The sequence below is a fragment of the Biomphalaria glabrata genome, chromosome 15, assembly GCF_947242115.1.
Source record: "Biomphalaria glabrata chromosome 15, xgBioGlab47.1, whole genome shotgun sequence".
Classification (NCBI taxonomy): domain Eukaryota; kingdom Metazoa; phylum Mollusca; class Gastropoda; family Planorbidae; genus Biomphalaria; species Biomphalaria glabrata.
Window position 1 is genome coordinate 30,158,811 of NC_074725.1, and position 26,083 is coordinate 30,184,893.

General features: G+C 35.2%; 2 protein-coding genes across 6 annotated transcripts in view; one reads left to right on the forward strand and one right to left on the reverse strand.

Moving 5' to 3' along the window:
• LOC106078452 (UDP-glucuronic acid decarboxylase 1-like) overlaps positions 1-26,083 on the reverse strand; it is a 60,988-nt gene that overhangs the window by 3,221 nt on the left and 31,684 nt on the right. For 4 of the 5 annotated variants that reach the window (XM_056011985.1, XM_056011987.1, XM_056011986.1 and 1 more), the window contains exons 3-12: positions 25,397-25,442; positions 24,110-24,172; positions 23,224-23,292; positions 19,690-19,747; positions 16,607-16,787; positions 8,819-8,923; positions 7,313-7,372; positions 3,349-3,470; positions 1,939-2,058; positions 390-552 (exon numbers count right to left, since the gene is read on the reverse strand). In XM_056011985.1, the coding sequence (XP_055867960.1) occupies positions 390-552; positions 1,939-2,058; positions 3,349-3,470; positions 7,313-7,372; positions 8,819-8,923; positions 16,607-16,787; positions 19,690-19,747; positions 23,224-23,292; positions 24,110-24,172; positions 25,397-25,442 (987 nt within the window). The remainder of the gene's footprint in view (positions 1-389; positions 553-1,938; positions 2,059-3,348; positions 3,471-7,312; positions 7,373-8,818; positions 8,924-16,606; positions 16,788-19,689; positions 19,748-23,223; positions 23,293-24,109; positions 24,173-25,396; positions 25,443-26,083) is intronic. The other variant, XM_056011989.1, reaches the window with a different exon arrangement.
• On the forward strand, positions 12,047-15,408 carry LOC129923057 (uncharacterized). The gene is made up of 2 exons (XM_056011984.1): positions 12,047-13,565; positions 13,724-15,408. The coding sequence occupies exons 1-2, from the start codon at positions 12,509-12,511 to the stop codon at positions 14,662-14,664; spliced, it is 1,998 nt and encodes a 665-aa protein (XP_055867959.1). The 5' UTR covers positions 12,047-12,508; the 3' UTR covers positions 14,665-15,408.

The window sequence follows — 26,083 nt, forward strand, 5'->3', positions numbered from 1 at the left end:
ATGAGGAATGCAGAATTTCCCGTGGCTATGACCTAGATACTTTACCACATCCAGGGCAAGCATAACCATTTTCCGCCGGTGCTCGATAATAATAATAAAAGAGGAAAAAATGGAAACTGTAATCCAGCGATATTAAAAAAGACAGAGACACATCAGAGTAAGATGTAAAAAAAAATATGTAGGTCAGAGCTGGACCTCTATAGCCAATTAAACGTTACACTCTTCGTTGATCTTCACACTGAAAGACAATGCTTTTCTATTATTATAAATTCTTATTATGAAAAGATTATAAAACAGAGGTGGAGACTTTCTTCTGACAAATGAACAGTGTGCAATACACTTTAAGGATAACTTAAAATGAGGAAAGGGTACCAAGCTATCCAACCTACCGACAAGGGAGAGAATGATCCTTGCAAACTCAATGATGGTATGCTCCTCAGGGTTACCAAGGTTAACTGGCTGCGAGTAGTTGGAGTTCATTAGCGCCATCAGTCCGTCAACCAGGTCACTGACATACTGGAACGATCTAGTCTGCTCCCCTTCACCATAAACCTAGGTCAGAGGTCAGAGAACATAAAAGTTAGCAGACATAAAACATACAATTTTTTAGACAATAATAATAATAAGGCTCATCTTCAAGTCTGAAGAATATCGAGGAATGCAGTATTTCCTGCCAGTGTGGTCAATTAAGATTATTCTTTTCGCCATATTCATCTATCCTCGGCAGCGGATGCTCTTTTGGTCTTAAATGTCTATCCCGCAGCCTTTGTAAGTAACCTCCAGCTGTCTCGTTCTGAAGCCACCTGCAATCAGGTGCTCTCTTCTATGTCAGTTCAGACCATATAGAATCATTAAAAACAAAGGCCATAAATCAATACTTGTGCCACCTGAGAATGCCGACCATGTCCTTCATATCTTTCTACTTTATCCAACAACTCTGTCAAATCTTGGTCCTCAAAATAACCCTCTATTGATAGCTCTGTCAAATCTTGGTCCTCAAAATAACCCTCTATTAACAGCTCTGTCAAATCTTGGTCCTCAAAATAACCCTCTATTGACAGCTCTGTCAAATCTTGGTCCTCAAAATAACCCTCTATTGACAGCTCTGTCAAATCTTGGTCCTCAAAATAACCCTCTATTGACAGCTCTGTCAAATCTTGGTCCTCAAAATAACCCTCTATTGACAGCTCTGTCAAATCTTGGTCCTCAAAATAACCCTCTATTGACAGCTCTGTCAAATCTTGGTCCTCAAAATAACCCTCTATCAACAAACCCTGTGTAGGTTCCCATCCAGGCCTTGCGAAGTTGTTAAGCTCATTCGTTTCTATGGCCAAAGGTTAACGAGGTGCTACGCGGTCGGCACTCTCTAACCGTTCATGTCAGTTTGGATGGACTCGAAAGGCATCCTAAAAATCACAAAGCTCAAAGTCGCTTTTTCAGTGAGATTCAAACTGGAGACCCTTCGGCTCAGAAGCCAAGTGCTTTACCACTCAGCCACCATGACCCTTGACCCTATGTACAACTGTCTCACTTGAAAAATACAAACCAATTCAAATAGAGGACTTTTTATATGACCAGTGACATACATGCACTTCGCAGAACAGCATAATTTCTGTCCAGGGCTTTTGCAAGAGAGAACATGAACAACTCAAGCCCTTTTTTAAATAGAGTTTGATGTCCGGAATAGCAGAAGGAAACAAAAAAGAAAACAAAAAAGAAAACATCATGTCACCTACAGTTTTCAGATAAATTTTGAAAAACCATTAATTTATTTGAAAATTAATCAATTGATCTTCATAAGGTTAATGTAAACATGTACATATTTTCAACCTGATAATAGAAAAACATTTCTCAAGCAGTCAACAAGGAGAAAACAAACAGATACTGATTTACTATTTCTAAAATAATAGAGCAACAGCTACAGTGTCGGCTACTTACAGTAATTGACTCATTCTGTAGAGCCTGAAGTATAAAATTGCTGACGACTCTCCCATCGTTCATGTGCATCCTGGGACCGAACGTGTTGAAGATTCTTGCAACTCTGACTTCAACATTCTCCTAGCAGAGAGAGTCCAGAACAAAATTTTAAATAAAATATAGGCATTGTCAGCAAGTACATAGGTCGGTGTTTGTGAGTTATCCAAAAGTAAAGTTCCCCTTTCATACCTTGCAAACTATAGGGCAGATGATGTTAAGGTCAACTGTTTCTGTGGCCAACAGTTAACAGGTAGGTTGTCGTGGCCAGCACAACAACCAACCGCGTTAACTTTCCCCAACTTAAGTCAGGTACCCACATTAAGGCACTGTGGACTCAGGGGCACCCTAAATTTAAGTAAAAATTATTTTGTTTAATTGTTGTTGCCCTACTCAAATTGTAGAATGACTATTTTTCATCTTGAACACTTTTTCATGTGAGTGTGGAGCCCTTTTCTTGTGAGACATTCCTGGCCACCTGTAAAGGTGGCATTTGCTTTGGTGGTAGAGAAGCCAGCCAATGAGATTGACTGAATATTGATTAGAGATTGACTTAGAAAATGAAAAATAGCCTATGGACTAAAATTTGACTTGCTTACATTTTGATTACAATTGGACTTACACTGTAACATTTTGAATAGAATAGGACTTCACCAAATATGGACTAGAATTTAACTTGCTTACATATTGATTACAATTTTGAAATTACTTGAACATGGGCTACAATTTAATTTATTAACATTTGGACTAGAATTGGACTAACTTGAATATGAACTAGAATTTAACTTACATATTGAAAAAAAACAGCATCAGACTAACTGACTAACTTGAATATGGACTAGAATTTATCTTACATAAGACAGAATTGGACTAACTTGAATATAGACTAGAATTTGACTTGATTATTGAAAAAAACAGAATTGGACTAACTTGAATATGAACTAGAAATTGACTTATTGAAAAAAACAGAATTGGACTAACTTGAATATGAACTAGAAATTGACTTGTTGAAAAAAACAGAATTGGACTAACTTGAATATGAACAAGAAATTTACTTGATTATTGAAAAAAACAGAATTGGACTAACTTGAATATGAACTAGAAATTGACTTATTGAAAAAAACAGCATTGGACAAACTTGAATATAGACTAGAATTTATCTTACATATTGAAAAAAACAGAATTGGACACTTGAATATGAACTAGAAATTGACTTATTGAAAAAAACAGAATTGGACTAAATTGAATATGGACTAGAATTTATCTTACTTAGTGAAAAAAACAGAATTGGACACTTGAGTATGAACTAGAAATTGACTTATTGAAAAAAAACAGAATTGGACTAACTTGAATATGGACTAGAGTTTGACTTACTTGTTTTTCATAAGCATAGCACATGGTTTCTGCTACTCGCTTGCCTTCATCGTAGCATGCTCTGGGTCCAATGGGGTTCACATGACCCCAGTAATCCTCATTCTGTGGATGGAGCTCAGGATCTGGGGTGAGCAATAGATACATATACATTACCAGAAAAAGACAAACCCAGACTAAACCTAGTCTAACACAGATTTAACCTAGTCAAACCCAAACCAAACCTAGTTCTAGTAATCCCATGAGACTTTCAAGTTTAATGAGTTTATTATAAGCCAAGCAAAAAAAAACAACAACAAAATATAAGCTTTTAAAGTCAAACAATGTCAGGGTAAAATTCTAAGCTCATGAGGACAAAATTCTAAAAGTTAATCAAGATTTAAACCTAGTTTGAATCAGTCATGTAATCAAATTTGAAATAAATCTAGACTAATAATAATAAATCTGGGTGATTGTTTTTATAAATGCTTTTCTAAAATAAAATTTCAAAAAAAAAAGAGGAACGACCTGAATTCGAACTCAGTGCTTAAACCTCCCCAAGCTGACACTGTACCACTTTGCTAGCCAAGTGCTAATGTAAATAGAAGGTTTTATAGTTATGTATTGTTAGCTACAAACTTTAAAGTGGCGACCTATAAAGGGGACTAATTCAGCTTAAGCCACCACATCAGTCAAATACTATTTCTTTCCCTAGTTCGAGATACCAATAGTTAATTAACTAATTTCTAATTTTTTAAAATTGATTGGGTTGTCAGGTAAAAGAAATAATTGTACAAAATTTCAGCTTGATTGGAGACTGGGTGTTGGAGAAATAATATGCACAAAAGTTTTACCAGACAGACAGAGTGAGTTGATAGAAGCTTTGTAATGATGCTTTTATCCCTCTATATAAATAATTCAATGAAACAATTGAGAAGAGATCCAATAGGAGAACAGAGAAAACAGACAACTCAAAGTTGGTAACTACGATTGTTCAATGCTATTTATCAAGAATGTCATTTGTGACCCATGGCTTAATTTTCCTTTGCTTTTTCCCTAGGATCTCAGAGGATGACTTGTGTATCCATGAGATCCACCTTAGGCAGACCCTACTTCCACTACAGCCCAACATAAGGTGTATAAGGTTGAGAGCTGCAGGTTTCCCTCCCCCAGTAGCCTCAAAAAATTCAACAATGGTTGGGTCTAGGAATTTTTAAATGCCTTGACACATCATAATCACTGCCTACGTCAGCCCCGGGGAAAATGTCTGGTTTTAGCTTTGTTGATACTAGATTTAAACCTCAGAGGAAACAGGATATAGTCAATCTTGCTGTGGTTTGTTCTATGGTGCATACCACATAGTTATTCTGGATGGTTTGTGTGTCTCCTTTAATGCCTTTTGGAGAGTCAAGAGTCCATGGCATTTAGATACTAAAAACAATGGCTGCATCAAAATTGCAGTTTATAGACCATACACTTATACCCAGCTAACTCAACATAGACCTCATAGGTGTTTCAGAGTCTACCAATTCTGGCCCATCAATAGATGTAAATATAAGATAAGATACTTTTTATTGATCCAGTCAAATGAAAATTCAGTTTGACTACAATTATAGCATCAAATGCAATGCATCACAAATCTGTAGAAGGGTGCCAATAGCTCAATTGCAATTTGGTCAACTAGCTTCAAGCAGATATCTGGAGCCAAAGAGACGGTGAAGATGTTGGACTTTCTGCCTCAACATAGAGAGGACAGCCTTATTAGCTAGTTAAGTAAACTGGTGCATAAAAAGGCCAGCCTTATTAGCTAGTTAAGTAAACTGGTGCATAAAAAGGCCAGCTCTATTAGCTAGTTAAGTAAACTGGTGCATAAAAAGGCCAGCAAAGGTGAATAAATCTCTGCAACCTAATAAAACATCAGCATTCCCACCAATCTACTAATGTTCTAGCTGGCAGTTATTCATCTCATCTTTTCTATCAAATCTAACAGGGTCAATTATTCACTTTTGGAGACTATATTATTAAAGAGTTGTTTATAAGAGTTGTATAGAAAATACAATGATTATGCAGACGTGTACCCTGGTCAGTACTAGTTCTCTCTCTTGGTTGCCTTGTTTACAACATATAGTTTATTACACTGTGCATATTTCTAGAGTATACTGATGTTAGCTAGCATATGTGTTTGTACACAATTAACCATTTAGCGTACACGTACGCTGTTCTACCTCAAGCGCTAAGCCCTGTGTTGACTAGATAAAAGTTAATGACTTCTTTAATGGGCCATTGATTTTATGTGTGTGAACAAAGACAAGGGACATTTCTTCATAACAGCAAACCAGTACAAGGGGTCACAAACAAGGTTTACTGTAGAAGGGGAGAGTAAGGGCGTAAGGTAATAGACTAGCCACACCAAATTAAGTCTAAAGAAACAATCCCTGCAAGTTAGGGACAAAACTAGATAGATAAAAAAAAATAAAAGATAAAAAGTCTATCAAAAATGTATGCCTGAAGTGCTTGAGGGCTGGAGTTCAAATACCAAGTTGAGTTTGCTGGGCCTAAAGACAGAATAGAAATCTCCCACATATTTTCCCAAACAGATCTTATCTTAAAAAATACAGACATTACTTCAAAAAAAAAAAGAAGATGATTACATCCTAAGCGTGATCCACACACAAAAAAAAGATTGCACCATAGTGCACTGATATGGTATAGAATGAAAGATGCTAAACAAAAGTAATTTAAAAAAAAAAACACTTAAAAAAGATAAAATAGCAGCACTAAGGTTCATATATACTAGGACTGGCTTACTAGCAGCACTAAGGGTCATATATACTGGGACTGGCTTACTAGCAGCACTAAGGTTCATATATACTAGGACTGGCTTACTAGCAGCACTAAGGTTCATATATACTAGGACTGGCTTACTAGCAGCACTAAGGGTCATATATACTAGGACTGGCTTACTAGCAGCACTAAGGTTCATATATACTAGGACTGGCTTACTAGCAGCACTAAGGTTCATATATACTAGGACTGGCTTACTAGCAGCACTAAGGTTCATATATACTAGGACTGGCTTACTAGCAGCACTAAGGTTCATACATACTAGGACTGGCTTACTAGCAGCACTAAGGTTCATATATACTAGGACTGGCTTACTAGCAGCACTAAGGTTCATATATACTAGGACTGGCTTACTAGCAGCACTAAGGGTCATATATACTAGGACTGGCTTACTAGCAGCACTAAGGTTCATATATACTAGGACTGGCTTACTAGCAGCACTAAGGTTCATATATACTAGGACTGGCTTACTAGCAGCACTAAGGTTCATATATACTAGGACTGGCTTACTAGCAGCACTAAGGTTCATATATACTAGGACTGGCTTACTAACAGCACTAAGGTTCATATATACTAGGACTGGCTTACAAGCAGCACTAAGGTTCATATATACAGAAGGCGGACATACTATTTTAACTTCCAACACAAAGGACTAAAATAAAATTTTCTCTAGCATTCGAGTAACGGTATATAAAGTTCAACAATTTAATTTTTGTAAAAATTACATTTCATATTCAAGTTTCCCTTTAGTATGAACACACACACAAAATATTTAAAATGCTTTTCAAGATTTTAGAAAACATGATGAAAGAGTTAAACTATAATAAACTATAAACATTAGTCACAAACTTGAAGCACATTTATGTCTTAAACTATAAGCACATTTATGTCTTAAACTATAAGCACATTTATGTCTTAAACTATAAGCACATTTATGTCTTACAACTATAAGCACATTTATGTCTTAAACTATAAGCACATTTATGTCTTACAACTATAAGCACATTTATGTCTTAAACTAAAAGAACATATTGTCTCAAACTATAAGCACATTTAAGTCTCAAGTGATTGTATTGAATTTGTTACATTCATCTAAAATGCCATATCCTCAAAAAACTGTAAACAATGAAAAGTTGTTAAATACCTCCATACACTTCAGATGTTGAAGCCAGCAAAAGTCGAGCCCTGACTCGTTTCGCCAAACCTGCAAAGGTTAAACAGAATATATCAGAAAATGATTCTACAATACATTTCAGGTAGCCAAGTTTCAGAATAATGGCATTAATAAGAAGACAATTATTTTTTTTTAAATAACATCAATAGTGTAACTTAACATTCAACATGTTGGGGGGAAAAAGGCTGTGCGCTTAGCCTCTTAAAAAAATATTTTTTTTTAATTCCAGGAATGCAGGAGCATTTCCAAACTGCCCCCCCTGTTTTTTATTCTTTGATATGTTGCTTTTTTAAATTTCATATTTTCTTATTTCCTCATTGTAGATGTTCTTCAGACGACGTCCACAGGGTCTGCTAAGCTTTCATCACTCTGTTCTTCACATCATTAAGCTTGTAAAACTAAAATTGATAGGAGGCAAAGCGGGACGACCGCTCAGCTACCTATCAAGGCAGGCTCCAGTTTGACTACTTGAGTTGTGTTTGCTGAGTGTCACACACTGGTTTTAGAACCATTGTGACACAAAGTGTTTTAGTAGTGATTTAGTAATCATGTAACTATCTCGTGCCCTTTTGCACGAAGAAATTATTGAGACTGTGACACAAAGTGTTTTAGTAGTGATTTAGTAATCATGTAACTATCTCGTGCCCTTTTGCACGAAGAAATTATTGAGACTGTGACACAAAGTATTTTAGTAGTGATTTAGTAATCATGTAACTATCTCGTGCCCTTTTGCACCTCAGTTGATCTTGGACTCCTGTGGAGAAAGGAGCGTTATGTATTTTCCTCTGTAATAGTGTATAACTATTAAAAGTAGTATTGATTGTGTATGCAGTGTATATTTCATTGGATTAATATGAAACAGGACGTATAATTTATGATGACTGAAGTTGGCAATATCTATTGTAGATTATATATTATTTTATGTAATAAAAAAACATGTCTGCTGATCTCGAGTCTATTAGTGATTCTACATGTTGTGGTCGGAGAGCTCAATACATTAGTACACTTACGCACCAGCAAATCTAGTGCGTGTGTGAAAGTATTTAATTAAGAAAAGAACATTATGATAGTACCAGAAGAGGTATTTACATCACACAAGAAGCAGACTAATTCAGGAGTATCTAGACAGTTATAATTGGTGGCCAGATGCTACAGTGAGCAGCTAAAAATTCTACCAGATACCCCCCTTCTGACGTCCACAAAAGAAATTGGACTATGGCCTACTGAGCACAGCACAGGCTGTACAAAAGTAACTTAAAATTTTTTTTACATTAATAAATGATAATAATAAAAGGAATAATGATACCATCAATTCCCTAAGGTAAAGAGTTGTTTTTTTCATTACTATATCTATTGACAGAATTAACCAGATTGAGTAGTTATCCTTTGATTCAATAAATAACCAATTGGATCAGATTATAAGGCCAAGGCTAGTGACACTGATTAAAGACTAAACGTAGGTGCCCCATAACTTACCTAACATGTTGATGGTTCCCAGAGTGTTTGTCTTGAGAGTTTTGATTGGATTATACATGTAGTTGGGGGGTGACGCAGGAGAAGCTAAGTGATAGATCTGATCAACTGTAATAGATAAAGAAATGTTATACAGCGAACGGCGCCATTTTTTTTTTACATATCCAAGTTTCAGTTTAGACACAGAAGCATGTATTGAAAAATGAAATTTAAAAAAAAAGAACATTTAAAAAATATTGTAGCAACTAAACTAAATTTAAAAAAAAAAAGTATAAAAAAAAAAACTAGAATTGTTTCTAGAATTATAACTATAAATGAAAAATTTAATATAAAATCAAATGTCAAAAAATGTAAGAAAAAAAAAAGGGAATCTCCCCTTTCAGACTTTGCAATCTATAAGGCAGATGATGTAAAAGGTGATGTGTTTGTGTGGCCCATGGTTAACGAGAGGTGTCATGTGGCCAGCACAATGACCAACCACCTTTACTTTTACCCAACTAATGTCAGGTGCCCATCAGAGCCGGGTGGACTCAGGGGCGCCCAAAAGATCCCAAAATAAAAAATCTGTCTTCACCAGGATTTGAAACCGGGACCTTCAGAAGCCAAGCGTTTTTACCACTCAGCCACTGCAACTCCCAAATGTCAAATGCTAAGTAAAAAAATAATCTTGATAAAAAAATTTAAATGAAAGGGAAAAAACACCCCATGTGATCATTACTGGTGCTGGGGGGGGGGGGGGGGGGGTTCACTTGAAGTGTTTCTCAAAATAAACCTGTCAACATGATTGTGTTATCATGTCTTTGAATAACAAATACTTTTTGGCTCTCAAGAATGTTTATTTTGTTTTAGTTAACAAATCTGTTTCATGCTAGCAGACAAAGAAATGAGATGACATTCAAAGGAAAGCCTTCATGTCAAGACATATAGGTAGGTGACTTGACAGGCCATTCTGAATAAAAACTCATCAAAATAAAACAGCTTTTGTATTTATTTTTATTCAGAAATGCACCATCATATAACAAAAAAAATTTTCACGACTTTTTTGAAGATTTCATGTGCGGAATTGAAATAGATAGATATTTTGGTTTTCTATAAATATAATGTTTTGTTTGACGCAATGCACAAATTGTAAGACAAATTTCCTTATAGATAATAAAGATATTGTTATTATTATTATGTCAGAAACAAACGAGTAGTCATTCAAGTCAAGTTTCGCTAAAGAGAAACAAATTCATCGTAATCCCTTTAACAGTTTCCACTGAGGAATTTTCTGGTGATGTGGCAGGTCTGCAGCAGTACCGCCCTCTGACGGGCAATGACGATGTTCCTAGGAATGTTAAAGACCCAGAAGGTATGTGTGAGGTCAGTTATTATTCCCTCAGTTGATATAACAATGGGGTATATTGTTATTTTGGATAATTTTCATAGAAGCTTAATCTCTAAGCTTAGATTCCCATATTTTCTTTGTTTATTATTATTATTATTATGTAAAACTATAGGAAGATTAATTGTGTGCTGTTCTGTTTAAACAAAGATTTTTCAATTAGCTTTGGTTCAGATAAGACAGCTAATTGAAAGAACTTGATCTTTCCATTTATTTTTTTTTCTTTTGTGTGGATTGTATCATCATTCAATAATTAGTTATTATCACCATTCAATCATTAGTTATCATCACCATTCAATCATTAGTTATAGTCCATCAAGATCCCTTAAAATAATATAGGAAAAGTCCTCACTATCAATAGGATACACTACACAAACTAGAAAACTCCACTTCATCAGTGCAACTCTTTTGAGGGAAGGAACTTCAGTTCATATATCTATCCATGTGCTTTCCTGGCATGCTTTTTTTACCCATATTGTGGGTCGGAGCTTAGATTTTTGACTGTTATAAGGACACTTTGATATAGTCAAAGGTTAAATCTGATGACCCTGTGACCTGGTAAGCCAAGGGATCCTTGTTATGTGAAGAAATAATTAAATTCTTCTTTACGAAACAAAACAAGAAAAATATGAAAAAATCCTTTTTAAAAAAAACAAGGTTACAAAAGACAGTTTGTGTGGAAACACAAACTCAAAATCGGCCCCCGAGGTACAATGTTTTACATAATTCAGATAATCCTTCAGAGTTGAAGTAGTTTACTTCCTAGTCCAAACCTCCCGCAGGACGACGGGGGATGGGAGCAGGCAGGGTTTGAACCTTCAATCGTCGATAAATCCAAACGACAGTCCAGCGCGCAAACCGCACGACCAGTGGTCCACCCAGGTAGGCTTCAATATTTTCAGAAAGAAAATCCGAATTAAATTATATCAAAGATAAGAGAGATAAGAATGGAGAAAGAAGGTTAAAAGATCTTGTGTAGTGCCCCAACCATCCTGCAGATCAAAGGATACGTGAAAGTGAATGTAAAGTTAGATGTGAACCTGGCCTAACTAGTTTGTGGTCTATAGGGCAGATGATGTAAAGTTCATCTGTTTTTGTGGCCTACGGTTAACGAGGGTGTCATGTAGCCAGCACAACGACCAACGGCTTTTGCTTTTCCCCAACTAATGTCAGGTACCCATTAGAGCTGGGTAGACTCAGAAGTTGAAAATCCCAGTCTTCACCAGGATTTGAACCCGGGACCCTCGGTTCGAACTAAATAAGTTAATTGTTTTTAAAAGGCTCAATCTCATATTCGAATCTTTTAAAAAAAAAATCAAAAAAAAAAAAAAAAAAAAAAATCTGCTATACAGAAAAACTGTTCACGAAAATGATGTTTATAAGATTACTATTCGTCTTAAATTAGGTCTAACATTTAATGCATACTAATTAGCTTTTTCTTATAAAAAACTGCTTGCATAATTAATTTTAAAAATTAGAATTTTCGCTTTCAGGAAAAAAAAAGTAGCCGTTGCATCAGAACTTTGAATGGTCTAAAATATTGTGAAGTCGGATTTTCAATATCTCTTCTAGTTTACGAGATCTAAACGGGACGGACGTACAGACGGACAGATGGACAGACATTTCGCACAAAACTAATAGCGTCTTTTCCCCTTTCGGGGGCCGCTAAAAAACAAAGCTTAAGGGGAGGTATCCCTAGAGAAAATCGAGTTTTAGGTCTAGGATATCGATTTTTAACTAATAACATAATTAAGTAGATCAACCATTTTTCATTACATTACAATCATTTTTATTGCTTAAATCTGTGTCTAAAACATGTTTTATGTTGTTTTTGTAAGGCATATGAGACAAAATTTTTATAAAATTTCTTGAAAAGTACAAAAATGGCCCTTGGTTACGCCATCTCTATTATAAGCAAATCATTGTTTGACTATCGATGTTTGGTATGGTTTTTTTCCTCACGATCTCTAGTTTTATAAAGACGCCTCGTTTTCGCTCTATGTTTCATTCAATTTCGGTAATGATCGGAAATCTTCGGTCAACTTTTGAAGCAAATTAGATTATTTTTAGCCTTGCTAATAAATAAAGAAACGCCATTGGTTGATTTTGCCCCCGTGGTCGGAATCCCCGTAACTACTTTTGTTATTTCCGACTATCGATAATAGACTTTATTTCAATGGCGAAGTCTACACGTTGACTTTCTTTTCTGTTCATGTGTGCATTTTCTTATTTATTCAACAGTTACAGTATATATATTTCTTGTTTTATTCATCAAATATTCTAGATCTGCTTCACCTTGTTTTTTATAAATGGCTAGACTCAACAAAAGGCTAGCTCAATTGAAGCAAGCTCGAATGAGTCGCAAATTAGATCTAGAAAGAGTTACTGGTAAATCTAAGACTCTAGTCGATCTAGATAAATCTAGTACTTCCACAACAAGTTCTAGATCTATATCTTCATCAACACCTAGCCCTACTAGATCTAGATCTGATTCATCTTCTGGACATAATATTACGGCAGCAGTTGAAATTGAGAATGTGTCTACTGAAGCCAATAAAAGTGAGGCATTGGCATCTAGATCTAAGTCTAGTAAACTTCATTTAGATCTCAATACCAGGAGTAAAAGTAAAATTATTGACATTCCCAAATTAGATGTTGATAATTTAATATCCACCACTCCACACACTAACAGAACAATAGTTGAATTTGACCAACTTCAGGCCCTTATACAGCCTTTACTTTGTCCTGGCTGCAATAAGTCTTCATTAAAATTAAATTCTGATGAAAAATGTCGCAAAGGCCTGTCTGTTAAACTTAGCATTAACTGTGAAACATGCAGGACAGTTGTAAGTAGCAACCATACATCAGGTTATTCTAAAGAAAATAAAAGATATTCTGTTAACAATTCTGCAGTTCTATCATCAATCTTATGTGGATTAGGTTCCTACACATTTAACAAACTGTGTGAACATTTAGACATACCTGGAATGTGTAAAAAAAACTTTCTAAATATTACTAAACTAATTTACAATAAAGGTGATGATATCCGACAGGCCCTAGAACTTAAAACTGTTGACCTTATTCGTCGAAAGCATGCGGAGGAAAGTGGAGTTTCTATAAACGAAGAAGATATCATTGATATTGATGTCTCATATGATGGCTCTTGGCTAACCAGAGGACACACTTCACATATTGGAATTGGATGTGTTGTTGATGTGTTAACAGGATATGTTTTGGATTTCCACATAGTTTCAACATTTTGTTTGGTCTGTCAAACCACTGGCAGAAAGATTAAAGAAAAATCCCCATCACAGTATTCAGAATGGTTTGAAACACACAAGCCTTTTTGTGAAATCAACTACACAGGTGAGGGTCTATTAAATATAATTTACACTTCTATCAAGTCTTTGTGTATAGTTTTTAAATTCTCTTCGCTAAATTTTTATTAGCTTTGCTTTTTTTTGTAGATTCACTAAATAATATTAACAAGTTTCTAAACTGTTTGATTTTCTTTATATTTACAGGTTCATCAGCTATGATGGAAACACATGCCGCAGAGGTATTATGGCTGAGGTCAGTTACAAAATTTAAGCTTCGCTACACATCAATGTTATCTGATGGAGATGCTAAATCTTTCAAAAGAGTAACTGAACTTAAACCTTATGGTGACATTCCCATAGTAAAAGAAGAATGTGTCAACCATGTTGGTAAAAGGATGGGATCTGCACTTCGAAATTTAGTTGCTGATTGTAGCAAAAAAGGTACTTCTCTTGGAGGCAAAGGGCATGGTAAACTAACTCAAAACACTATAAAAAAGTTAACACTTTATTATTCTAGAGCCATTAGAAAGCACAAAAATGTTTCTGATATGCAGAAAGCTATAATGGCATCTCTTTATCATTGCTTGTCAACTGACAAATCACCGAAACATCAATTGTGTCCAACTGGATCTGGCTCGTGGTGCTTCTACAATGCTGCTGTTGCTAAAAATGAGACTCCTGGTCCACATAGCAAGCTTCTCTGCACTCCTCTAAATTATAAGCTACTAGCTGACCACTTAAAACCAATATATAAACGCCTCTCCGAGCCAGCCCTCTTACAACGTTGTTTGCTAGGTGCTACCCAAAACGCCAACGAGTCTTTGCATTCCAAGATTTGGAGTACTTGTGATAAAAAGAAATTTTCTTCTTGGAACAAGGTAACATTTTCAGTGATATCCTCTATTTATGACTTTAACTTTGGATTTGCTGCTTCAAAAATAATGAAAAATATTCTGTTCTGCAAAAACACGTTTCATGCCCATCGTCTTGGTTTGAGTCGACAGAATCAACGATTAAGTGGGTCGGCGTATAAAAAAAGTAAAGTGGTCATGAGACGACTCCAGATGAGGAAAGATGCAAAAGCTCGAAGGGAACTTGAGTTAAGAGATGCAGAGGGACCTACTTATGAAGCAGGACAGTTTTAGCTGTTTTTTTTTCTGCTTTTTCTTCTTTTTTCAGAAATCAACAAATATAAATTTCACGTAGGTCATTTAGCTGTACACATGATTTCTCCTAAACTAATTGTTTGATTTTAATGAAATTTGAAACACTTGTTCTAGACATGATATACCTTACTTGTATAATGAATTTTTGTGAAACTTTTTAATACTTTTTTCTAAGTTTTCAAATCTATACTTTAAACTCATTTTTCTCAAAATGTTACTTTTTGCACATATCATTATGCCTTACTAGGAATTTCTCCTAAACTACTTGATAGATTTCGATGAAATTTGAAACACTTCTTAAGGACATCATTTACTTTACTCGTACAATGAGTTTTTTTCAAACTTTTATTTACTTTTTTTTTAAAAGTAATTTTAATTAATATTTATCCTGTTTTTTATGCCTAAAATATAACTAAAAATTCAAAAATTTGTAAAAAAAAAACCATACTTAAATCTTTAATTCTGACGTTGTACCAATTTAGAGGATCCTTTTCTCTTATCTTTAAATTCAATTTCATGTAATTTTGATCAATAGTTTTTACAAAATTCAGAGTTTTAATTTGTATACAATAAACAATATGGCCGCCGTTACCATGGCAACCATCATTCACACAACTTTTTTTTTAGCATTATTTATTTTAGAATATCATTATATGTTACCATAACAAATTTCAAAGGCCTAGCTTCAGAAATAAGAAAAATAAGATTTTCAGGGATACCTCCCCTTAACTAAAGGGGAAGAAACCCGCCCTATACCTATTATTAATTTACAAGTTATTTCCCTTATTAGATATCAAACAAAATAATTAATTATCGATAATTAATCCACTAATTGGTTGTTTTTGTTAGGTACAATATATAATTGTTAAAAGTATAAACTTGATCAGAGGGGAAAAAAAAAGCATTTTAAGGGGGCTTACCCCAAAAAATTTAGCCATATCTGTGAATACTGAAGGATTAGTTTCCCTTGTTGGTTTCAAACAAAATAATTCATTACAACTAATTAATTGATTAATTTATTACTTTTTCAAAATTGATTTATGTCGTGTCTATACCAATGAATAATGTTCGGAGTTTCAAGTTGATCCAAGAATGGGTGTGGGAAAAATATATAGCATGTACACACAGACATACAGTAGATAGACAGAGTGAGTTGATATAAGCTTTGATTACTATATACACATATCTTTTCAAACCAAAAGTTCAATAATTTACTTCTACCAGAAATGAATTACTTTTAAAAAAAAAAGTATTATTTCCCTTTCATTCATTTACAAGATGAAGCAGAGAGGACCGGAAAGAGCAGGGAAGCCATTACAAAACTAGCAAGAGACCGTGGAGAGTGGAAGGTTTTTACTGAGGTCCTGTGATCCACAAGGAACGCAAAGGAAAGATGATGATGATGGTTAATTTACTAATAAGAAACTCAAAACTTAAGAAGGGACTTCCTGCTTACACTTCTCTTAGGACCTTGACGCATACACCACAGAAAACATTGAGCAAGCCATTACTACGACATCCATCCAGTAAGTGCAAGGTCTTCTAAAAATGGTAATATAGGATCTAAGACAAGGCAACTCTTATTATTTAGCATAACGTTTCCCTTTCAGACCTTGCAATCTATAGGGCGGATAATGTTAAGGTCATTGATTTCTGTGGCCAACGGTTAACGAGCAGGGTGTCATGTGGCCAGCACAACGACCAACTGCCTTTACTTTCCTCCAATTAAAGTCAGGTACCCATTAGAGTTAGGTGGACTCAGGGGCGCCCTAAAAATCCCAAAAATAAAAATGCTAGTCTTCACCGAGATTCAAACCCAGGACCCCGGGTTCGGAAGCTGAGTGCTTAACCACTCCAACTCCACAAAGTACACAATCAAACAGTAAAAAATGACTTTCTTAAACCCAAACTCAATACATACCTTCAATATACAATGGGTTCACAATGTCGTGATGGAGCAGCTCAAAGTTCTCGTGGCCAATCCAGTGCTCCACATTCCGCTTGCGTCCTGTGAAGAAGTTGTCCACCACTGTCACCTCATGGCCCTGCATCATCAGCCTGTCTACCAGATGGGACCCAACAAAGCCAGCCCCACCTGTAATCTGTCAAGTCACAAAAAAAAAGAAACAACAGAGATAAAAATTAAATTAAATTAAATTATGACTTTTATATGGCGCTACTTTCATGCTTATAGCATGCTCAGAGCGCTTTGGTCCAATCTCAGTTGTGGACCAGTGGGGGGAAGGGGGTATCTAGGAGAAGGGTTTTACCGTGCTGCCTTTAGGCGGTAAGTAAACACAACTCTGCTCGAGTTGGGTGTCGAACCTCAAGCCCTCTTCATAGGTAGCCAAGCCAAGCTAAGTTCAAACACACTTAGTCTCTCGATCACGCTTCCCACAGATAATATTTGAAAAGTGTGACAACCACAATGTAGGCTAATGGCGCTTTGAGATTTGTAACAGACGAAAGAAAATCTAAAATAGAGGCAGCCGTAAGTAGAAATGAGAAGACAGCATCGAAGATGTTAATGACTCTAATCCTTGCAAAATACGAAAAGGAATAAAGACAGACCGTTGAGAGATCATGAGTGGTGTCCCAACGGACTAAGGAACTGGATTGAATCTTTAAACAGTAGGCCTTGATTTTATGATAATATTAATATTAATGCCAAAACATCAAGTACACCTACTTTGAAAAAACAAAACAAAAAAAACCCTCTTACTTTTGTTGTGTCATAGCTTCAACATTAAACAAAATACTGAATCTGGGAGGGTCAAAATTTAAAAAAAAAATATGTGTCACTAATCCCAATTCAAGGATCAAGGGTTGAGGTCAGAATTAGGGTCATGTCAAGCCTTTTAATAATTGTCACTAAACATGTTACTATTATGAATATAATTACTTGCTGGCTACCTGGTCATGTGGTATGCGCTACACTGTCAACATAATGATTCTGGGTTCGAACCCTACCTAATGCCATCCCCTGAAATAGGTTTGGGCTTCATTTCAGAAGTAGTGTCCAAAAAATAAAAAAATAACATCAAGATGCCCTATCTGCTGTACCTCACTAACTATATTTAAATGTCTGATTAGTAAAAAAAAAAAAAAAAAACGAGATTTTATAACTATTTTATTTTGGAGGCTAGAGCCTGCAGCCATGATTCAACCAATGTACCAACTTGTTCTCCTGTGATTGCACATGTTTCTATTCAGTCCCCCACACACCTGACCCAGACCAATCAATTAGAGCGTTCTTCTCTACCTGTATTACACAGGAAATAAAACTAACAACAACAACAAAAAGGGCCAGTTTTTTTTTCCACCAACCAGATAGGGGAGATCAAAGCAGCACTAAGACTTTGATGATGATGAAAAATAAAATCTAGGTAAAATAGAAACATACTATACAAAACAAATTCATTGAAGCTTTAGCATGGGATGTTTTGATTCCTAATTTTTAGACATGATATTTGTTCCAAAAAAAATCAAGTCTGTCTGTGACTACAGCATGTTTACAGGAGTTTTTGTTTAATCATATATATATATATATATGATATGTTTATCTGGACTACATTTCCACATGTGAAATATAATTTTGTTATATATCTTTAGGACCTAGATCTAGTAGCATTGGCCAAATGTATGAAAAAGATCAAAAAGTTGTATTACAGCAAGTCCCTAACGCCCAATAGAGACATGTAATGGAACAACCAATACTAGTATACCAATAACATGGCTTTATTCGACAAAATTAGACTACAGTAAACAGTGAATGAAACCAGCACGTCTCACATAACACTGATGAAGTACTATACAAGACATGAAACACACACACTGGACATGACCTTCTGACACGTTGGACACATGCAGAAAATAAACAACTCAGTTTTACACTACAAAACATTTTTTAAGCTTCTTTAGAAAGAAATGATATAAGAGTCTAGCAATCAGAGCGCACACACGCACACACAAATGTCTGTAAAGTTAACTCTTTCACTCCTAACTGATGATACCAACGTTGATTTGACCCCATGAAATGAAATTAATTTTTGGTTTACTAAACTTTAATTTGTGTTATATAAAGAGACGACTGGATATTTAATTTCTCCCCTTCTCTATGGGTACCTGACATTATTTGTGGAAAAGTAAAGAGGGCTGGTCGTTGTGCAGTCCTCATGACACCCTGCTTGTGTACCGTTGGCCAAAGAAACAGATGACCTTTACATCATCTGCCATATAGACAACAAGGCTTAAAAAAGGGAACTTTACTTTTTTATATAAAGAGAGAAATTACTATTTACCCTTTATATTATATACCTTATATATAACATTTCCTGATAAAAAACAAAAAAATTATTAAAGTTTAATCATAACAGGGTAGTGAAACATAAAGGAGCAAAATGAATAATTCCATCGGAACTTGGAAAATAATTACGGAGAGAGAGAATTAAGGAATACTTTTATGTTTTGTAACCAACCTCGTTATGAGGTTAAATATTAATTGGTATTAAGTCTACACAGAAATAGAATTGGTTGGAGAAAAGGTTAACTCCATCTTGCATAAATTGTTTTTGGCTTCAATATCCATTGATGTCATTCATTGTCCCTTCCCACAGATTGAAGATGATCGACACCTCGCATATTTATTCTAAAAAAATTTTATGTACAAAAAAAATCATTATAACCTTATAATGATTTTTTGTTTTTGTTTGTTTGTTATTGTTTTGTTATGTTTTTTTTTGTTTCCTATTCAAAAGCTGAGATCAGCTGACTTTTTGAAGACTAACTAAAATAATTACTATTAAATAAAAACTTAAATTTATTGAATCTCTTGGCACGATTCGAAATGAATCAACCTTGATGTGGGTGGAGGAGGAGGCGGAGCTTAAGAAGGTGACAAGAAAGATTGTGCAAAGACTGCGATATTTATTGATTTGGATGGTTAGAAATGAAAATGCAAATAAAACAGACACAAGAGTCAAAAATTAGGACAACAGCACTAACCAATATTCTTTTCCTATCCTTGTAGGTTAGAAACTTGACCTCTGGGTAAGACTTCTTCCTGTAGGCCGAACCAAAAAAAAACGTGATTTAAAAACTGATTTAAAAAAAAACAACAACTTGAGTCACCTGTATTGATTTCAAACACTCCAATGTCAATATTGAGAAAACACTAAAAATTAGGAGTGAATCTCCTATTACGGTTTATAACACTCAGCCTATCTCTCAAGTCAACGTTGCAACTGAACTAGATAAACCTTGGCAAGTCTGTCCACTTTTTATTGCTGCATCTGTATGTCAACAGTAGACAAATCAAACTCAGCTTTCAGATGTGGGGGACTTTGATCTTTTTCTTACATATAACTTCAATAGCTTTTATTTTGAACCTAAGAAAAAAAAAACTGTTAATGCACTTTGTGGTACTAGTAGCCAAGTTGGTTTCCCATATTTGCATAGATCAAGGACTTACAGCCAGTCTTTGTTTCATTAGATCTTTTGCTTTCAATTATTTTTGTTTAGACCAATGACTTCTTTTTCAGGTCTTCAAAATCTTATCTTATCTTATATAATACAGACGTTACTTCAAAAAAGAAGATGATTACGTCCTACGCGTCATGCATTTAGTCATGCATATTAACCAATGACTTAAATTCTGCCAAGTCACTGGTTTTCCTGGCTAGCTCAGGCAACACATTCCATGCTCTAATAGCACTAGGGAAGAAGGAGTATTTGTACAAATTTGTCCTAGCATATGGGACGAGGAATGTGCCTTTATCTTTGTGTCTTTCAGAGTATTTTATTAAATTTTGTTTTTGTATTTGAAGATTATGGTTCAGTGTTTTATGTATGATTGCTACTTTACTTTTGAGCCTTCTGTCCTGAAGGCTTTCTAAATTTAGTGATTTTACTAAAGGTGTTACTGTAGTCAAATGTGAATATTCGTTTGTTATGAATCGCACTGCTCTATTTTGTGTCTGTTCTAGTTTCTTAATGTTTTCTTGAGTTGAGGGGTCCCAAACAGAGGATGCATATTCTATTATTGGCCTAACCAAGGTTAAATAACATTTTAGTTTTATGTTATTATTTGATTTATAGAAGTTTCTTTTAATAAATCCTAATGCTTTGTTTGATTTTTTTGTAGTTTCATCAATATGTGGATTCCATGACAGTTTTTCATTTATTATAACACCTAGGTATTTTGCGTTTTTAGTCTGTGTTACTGGTTTGCCATGAATAAGATAAGTGGAATTAATTTGTTTTAGTTTTTTTGTTACTCTTAACAACTGACATTTTTCTGGGTGGAAAGACATGCTCCAATTTGATTCCCATTTCTGTAATTCATCTAATTCTCTTTGTAAAATATCTGTGTCTTGTGTTGTTTTTATTGTTCTATATTTTATGCAATCGTCTGCAAATAATCTGACTTTTGTTCCTGAAGTAATGCAATTTGGTAAATCATTTATGTAAATTAAAAATAGTAGTGGACCCAAGACTGTTCCTTGAGGTACACCTGAGTTTACTGTTATCGGTGTTGATTTAGAGCCATTTATTATTACAGTTTGTTCTCTCCCTATCAGAAAGTCCTTAATCCACTGATGCAGTGGACCATTAATGCCGAAATATTTTAATTTTTTAAGCAAACTATGGTGGTGAACTTTGTCAAAAGCCTTAGAAAAATCTAGTAAGATAGCATCTATTTGTTCACTATTATCTAAACCTTTTGAAAAATCATCAATTAGTCCTATTAGTTGTGTTTCACATGATCTATATTTCCTAAAGCCATGTTGGTATGGTGTGAGGACATTATGTTTGTCTAAGTGGTTTATGATGTTGCTACATATTATGTGTTCTAGGATTTTACATGTGATGCTGGTAAGTGATACTGGTCTGTAGTTATAATGCTTTTAAGATGGTTTTTAATGAAATTCCAGAGGTCATCGACTGGTTGGTTAATGTCTTTTTCTAATAAGAATGTTTGTTGAAAGTTTAATGCAGCTTGGTGTAGTTGTGTTAGGTTACATTTATTCCAGAGTAAGATTTTTCTTTTGGGTTTTGTATTGGCTACTGCTTTTATCTGACTGTGTATTTTTATGATCTCATGGTCTGATAGACCAGGGATAATATCATAATTAACTACTTATCCAGGTCTGTTGGTTAAGAAGAGATCTAATGTGTTGTTTAATCTAGTTGGCTTTTTAATGATTTGATCTAAACTTAGGTTGTGTAAAGTTTCTATGAAAAGCTCATTTATGTCCTTAAGGTTTTGGTGTTTATCTATGGTTAGTGTTTTCCAATTTATATCAGGTAGGTTGAAATCACCCATAAAAGCTAAAAACTTTCATTTTTATTTGTCTCTTTAAGTGTAGTAAAAGGGCAACATTGAAGGTGGGGTGGTTAAGCGGTAAAGTGTTTGGCTTCCGAACCAAAGGTCCCGGGTTTCAAATGCTGGAGAAGACTGGAATTTTAAGTTTAGGTATCTTTGGGCGCCTCTGAATCCACCCAGTTCTAATGGGTATCTGACATTAGTTGGGGAAAAGTAAAGGCGGTTCATCAATGTGCTGGCCACATGACAACCTCACCAACCATCAGCCACAGAAACAGACGACCTTTACATCATCTGCCCTACAAATCGCAAAGGTCTGAAAGGGGAACTTTGCTTTTAAACAGGGCGACATTGCTTAGGAAAGATCAGCAGCAGCCTTTATTTATTTTCTTTTTCATTCAGTAAGATTAATATGATCTCTGACCCATGTATAAAGTCTGCTGTCTTTTTTCTAGTCTTCTAAAGGGGAACATTGATCAGGAAAGTAAGTAAAGCTCTGCTTTCAGACCATGCCTTCTATAGATATTGTTATAGATTTACTTTATTGGGAATTTGACGAGACTATAAATAGACTATTTCAGACGGACATAGGAATTATGGGATATTAATTGAATAGGAATTATGGGATAGATTGTAACGGACAGAGACCGACTTCTACTCCTAATGGCGAGACATCAACTATAGTAACTGTCGACATTTGGACTGTGCCCCTTTATTTTCTGGATTAAACAGTTGTTAAGTAGCTATCGTTTTTCTTAAGTATTTTATACAAGTTGGTATATGTTGTTGGTTGAAAACGAACTCCATCTAGACCTAAATCTATTCTACATCTGTTTACTAAACAACCCACAACAATATTAATGTTCTATGTATATCCATGTGTTAATCTAGTCATGCATGTTAATTAGACCTAAACTCTGCTAATTCATTGGTTCTCCTGGCTGATTCAGGCAACCCAGTCCATGCATGCTCTTATATCACTTATTTAAATTTCTTCTAGCATATGGAATAAGAAATGTTTTTTTTCTGAGTACTTTGATAGGAGGTATTTTTGTATATGTAAGTTACTGTACAGTGTTTTATGTATTCTTGTTACTTCTCTTGATACAAAAGTGTTGCATCCCTTTAATATAATTACTTCCAAACATGGAATAAGTAATGGCCTCGTACCAGTAACCATAACCCAAACAAAAGCTAAATTTATGATTACTTACCCTTGTTCTATGTTCCTTATTTTGGCCTCAATCATTTTGATTTCCTCCTCCAGAGTATCACTGGCACTCCTGAAAGAGCCATTGTTTTATTTAATCAGAAAAATGCACACCAACCAATAAACAGAAATATAATTTTTATATATTTTTAGCTTGGGATATTTCAACAAGAGATACCATATTTAGGTTTTTTGGTTTTAAAATTTTTCATGTTAATTCAGAATTAGCCCATATCTCCCCCAGGACAATGGGGGATGGCAGTGGTTATAGCTAATACCAGGCAACCATCTATGTCTATCTATAATGGATAGTTGGCAATTCAACAATTCATAGTGTATACTGCAAGATTATTTAATAATGAAATAAAAGTGCATAAAAGCCAATTTTGTCCTAAATTAAATTGACAACTAACTTTATGAATAATTTCATTTCTTACACCAAAAAAAGCATCAAGTGGGCCCCACAACAAAGCACAGAAAGCATTAAAGGAAAAAAAAATACATAGTACCTCATTTTAAAGTATTTAATAACAAGGACATGACCTAGATATTCTTAAGTGTTTGTCAATATTTGTAAATTAATTTATGATTTATGCATAAAAATATACACATTTTCTTACTTTATTTCAACAATTCATTTAAGAAATATTTCTTTACAATCTTCAACACCCACAATTCATGTAATTTTTGTCATTTACAAGCTTAGGATCTCATTTCAACTGTATTATGGATGAACTGGTACATCGTAATGAAGGCAAGATATAAGATGCTATCATTTTAAAGTTTAAAAAAATGAAGTGCCAATGAAGAATAACAGCCAAAAAATGTTCAACCCTGTCACCAGCAAGCAAGAAAAAACATTTTCAGCGCAGCAAGTAAAATATACCTACACGGGTGTTCCTAAGTTATTAGCTTGAGTTATTTGGTTAGCTTGTGCTATTGGGTCTGCTGGTCTGGAGGGTAAAATAAAAATGGAGCTTACAATAACATGTTTTAAAGTCTGGCTTAGTTTTGTTTTTTTTTATTTGGCATAGTTTTTTTGTATCTGGCATAGTTTTTTTAAATATGGCACATAGTTGTTGTTTTTTTAAATCTGGCATAGTTTCTTTTTTTTAATCTGGCATAGTTTTTTAATCTGGCATATGCATTGATGGACAGGTGAATACAACCCCAATGAATTTTCTGTAACAACAGACTGTTCCTAAGAAGAAAAAAAAAGCCTATGCAAGGGTTTTCTAAAAAAAAAAAAAAAAAGCACAGAAGCTTGAGGAACAGATTTCATGGCAAAGGCATTATTCATTCTTCACAAGAATATGATAAGAAATTATCCTGAAATAGACTATGTTTTTCTAAACAATTTATTAACTGGTTTAGGTCTAAAAATAAAAACAAATACATTTTGAACTAGTGGCTATGTTAAGTGTCTAGTGTGGTAGCTTAACTTGTTGCCACCGCTAGCTAGCATCTGTGAAAGGGCAACAATTTTGTAAGTTTCTCTTTTGTAAGCCTCTCCACAGAAAGTCCTATGCAGTACCTCCTTGTGGTGACCAACAGAGACTAAGGTTGTGAAGCTAATCTGCAAAGGTTTGTAGGTTTGGCCCCAAGAGGCAGTCATGGCCCATTGACATGCAGTCAGGCCCTGCTGCCCACGAACCGAACCCCTAGCTAAAGATTAATAGCCGCACTGTTGTGTGTGTCCCTATAAGGTCAAAAGCTAAGGGAGTAAACCCTAACAAAAAAGCCGGTCTTGGAACTCCATATGCAGTGAGACAGTGGTAAGACCACTGCTCTCTGGAAAACTCTTGCAGCCACCTGACACAAATTGCAATGATGTTCCATCCCTTTAAATCTGGTGAGTATGGACGAGAGGTGAGTATTGACATGTGGGCAGGGAGCCCAGAACTCTCAAATTTACCACCTAGCAATGGAGAGGTCACTCCATCTCTGGTTGCAAAGGGACAAGATCATCTCAGAAGACGTAAAATGACACAGTAAGTTATTGAGACAGAATGCAATTTAAATGACTTTTAATTTAAGTTTTCTTCCAATGCCGCTTTTCCGCAAAAAGAATGTTGACAGTGGTTAAACTACTCTAGTTCTCCTTCTGACATGGCACATTCCAAAGGTGATTAAGATGATACAATAAGGATAAAGTCAATAACATGAGTTTTATTTACCTAGGTGGTCTGCTGCTGTCAGCAAATGGAAGCACTTGGTAAAATCCTGAAAGTACAGAGGTCAAAGGGAATTATATGAGCGCTAAGCGTAGGGACTAAGAAGGAATCAGAACATGCAGATATCAAAAGTTACTATACTGAAGAGTTATAATAAAATTACTTTTTTAATTATTCAAACATGCACAAGAACCCACAGCCCTGGCAGGCACACACAAACATACACAAGGACCCACAGCCCCAGCAAGCATATACAAGAGCCTACAGCCCCAGAAAGCACACACAAACATACACAAGGACCCACAGCCCCATTAAGCATATACAAGAGCCTACAGCCCTAGCTGGCACACACAAACATACAAGAACCCACAGCCCCAGCAAGCATATACAAGAGCCTACAGCCCCAGCAAGCACATACAAACATACACAAGAACCCACAGCCCCAGCAAGCATATTCAAGAGCCTACAGCCCCAGCAAGCACACACAAACATACACAAGAACCCACAGCCCCAGCAAGCATATAGAGCCTACAGCCCCAGCAAGCACACACAAACATACACAAGAACCCACAGCCCCAGCAAGCATATACAAGAACCTACAGCCCCAGCAAGCACACACAAACATACACAAGAACCCACAGCCCCAGCAAGCATATACAAGAACCTACAGCCCCAGCAAGCATACACAAA

Coding starts and splice junctions, on each gene's coding strand:
- LOC129923057 (XM_056011984.1), top strand. CDS start 12,509: ATGGCTAGACTCAACAAAAGGCTAGCTCAATTGAAGCAAGCTCGAATG. Junction 13,566..13,723: donor TTGTGAAATCAACTACACAG/GTGAGGGTCTAT, acceptor TTATATTTACAG/GTTCATCAGCTATGATGGAA.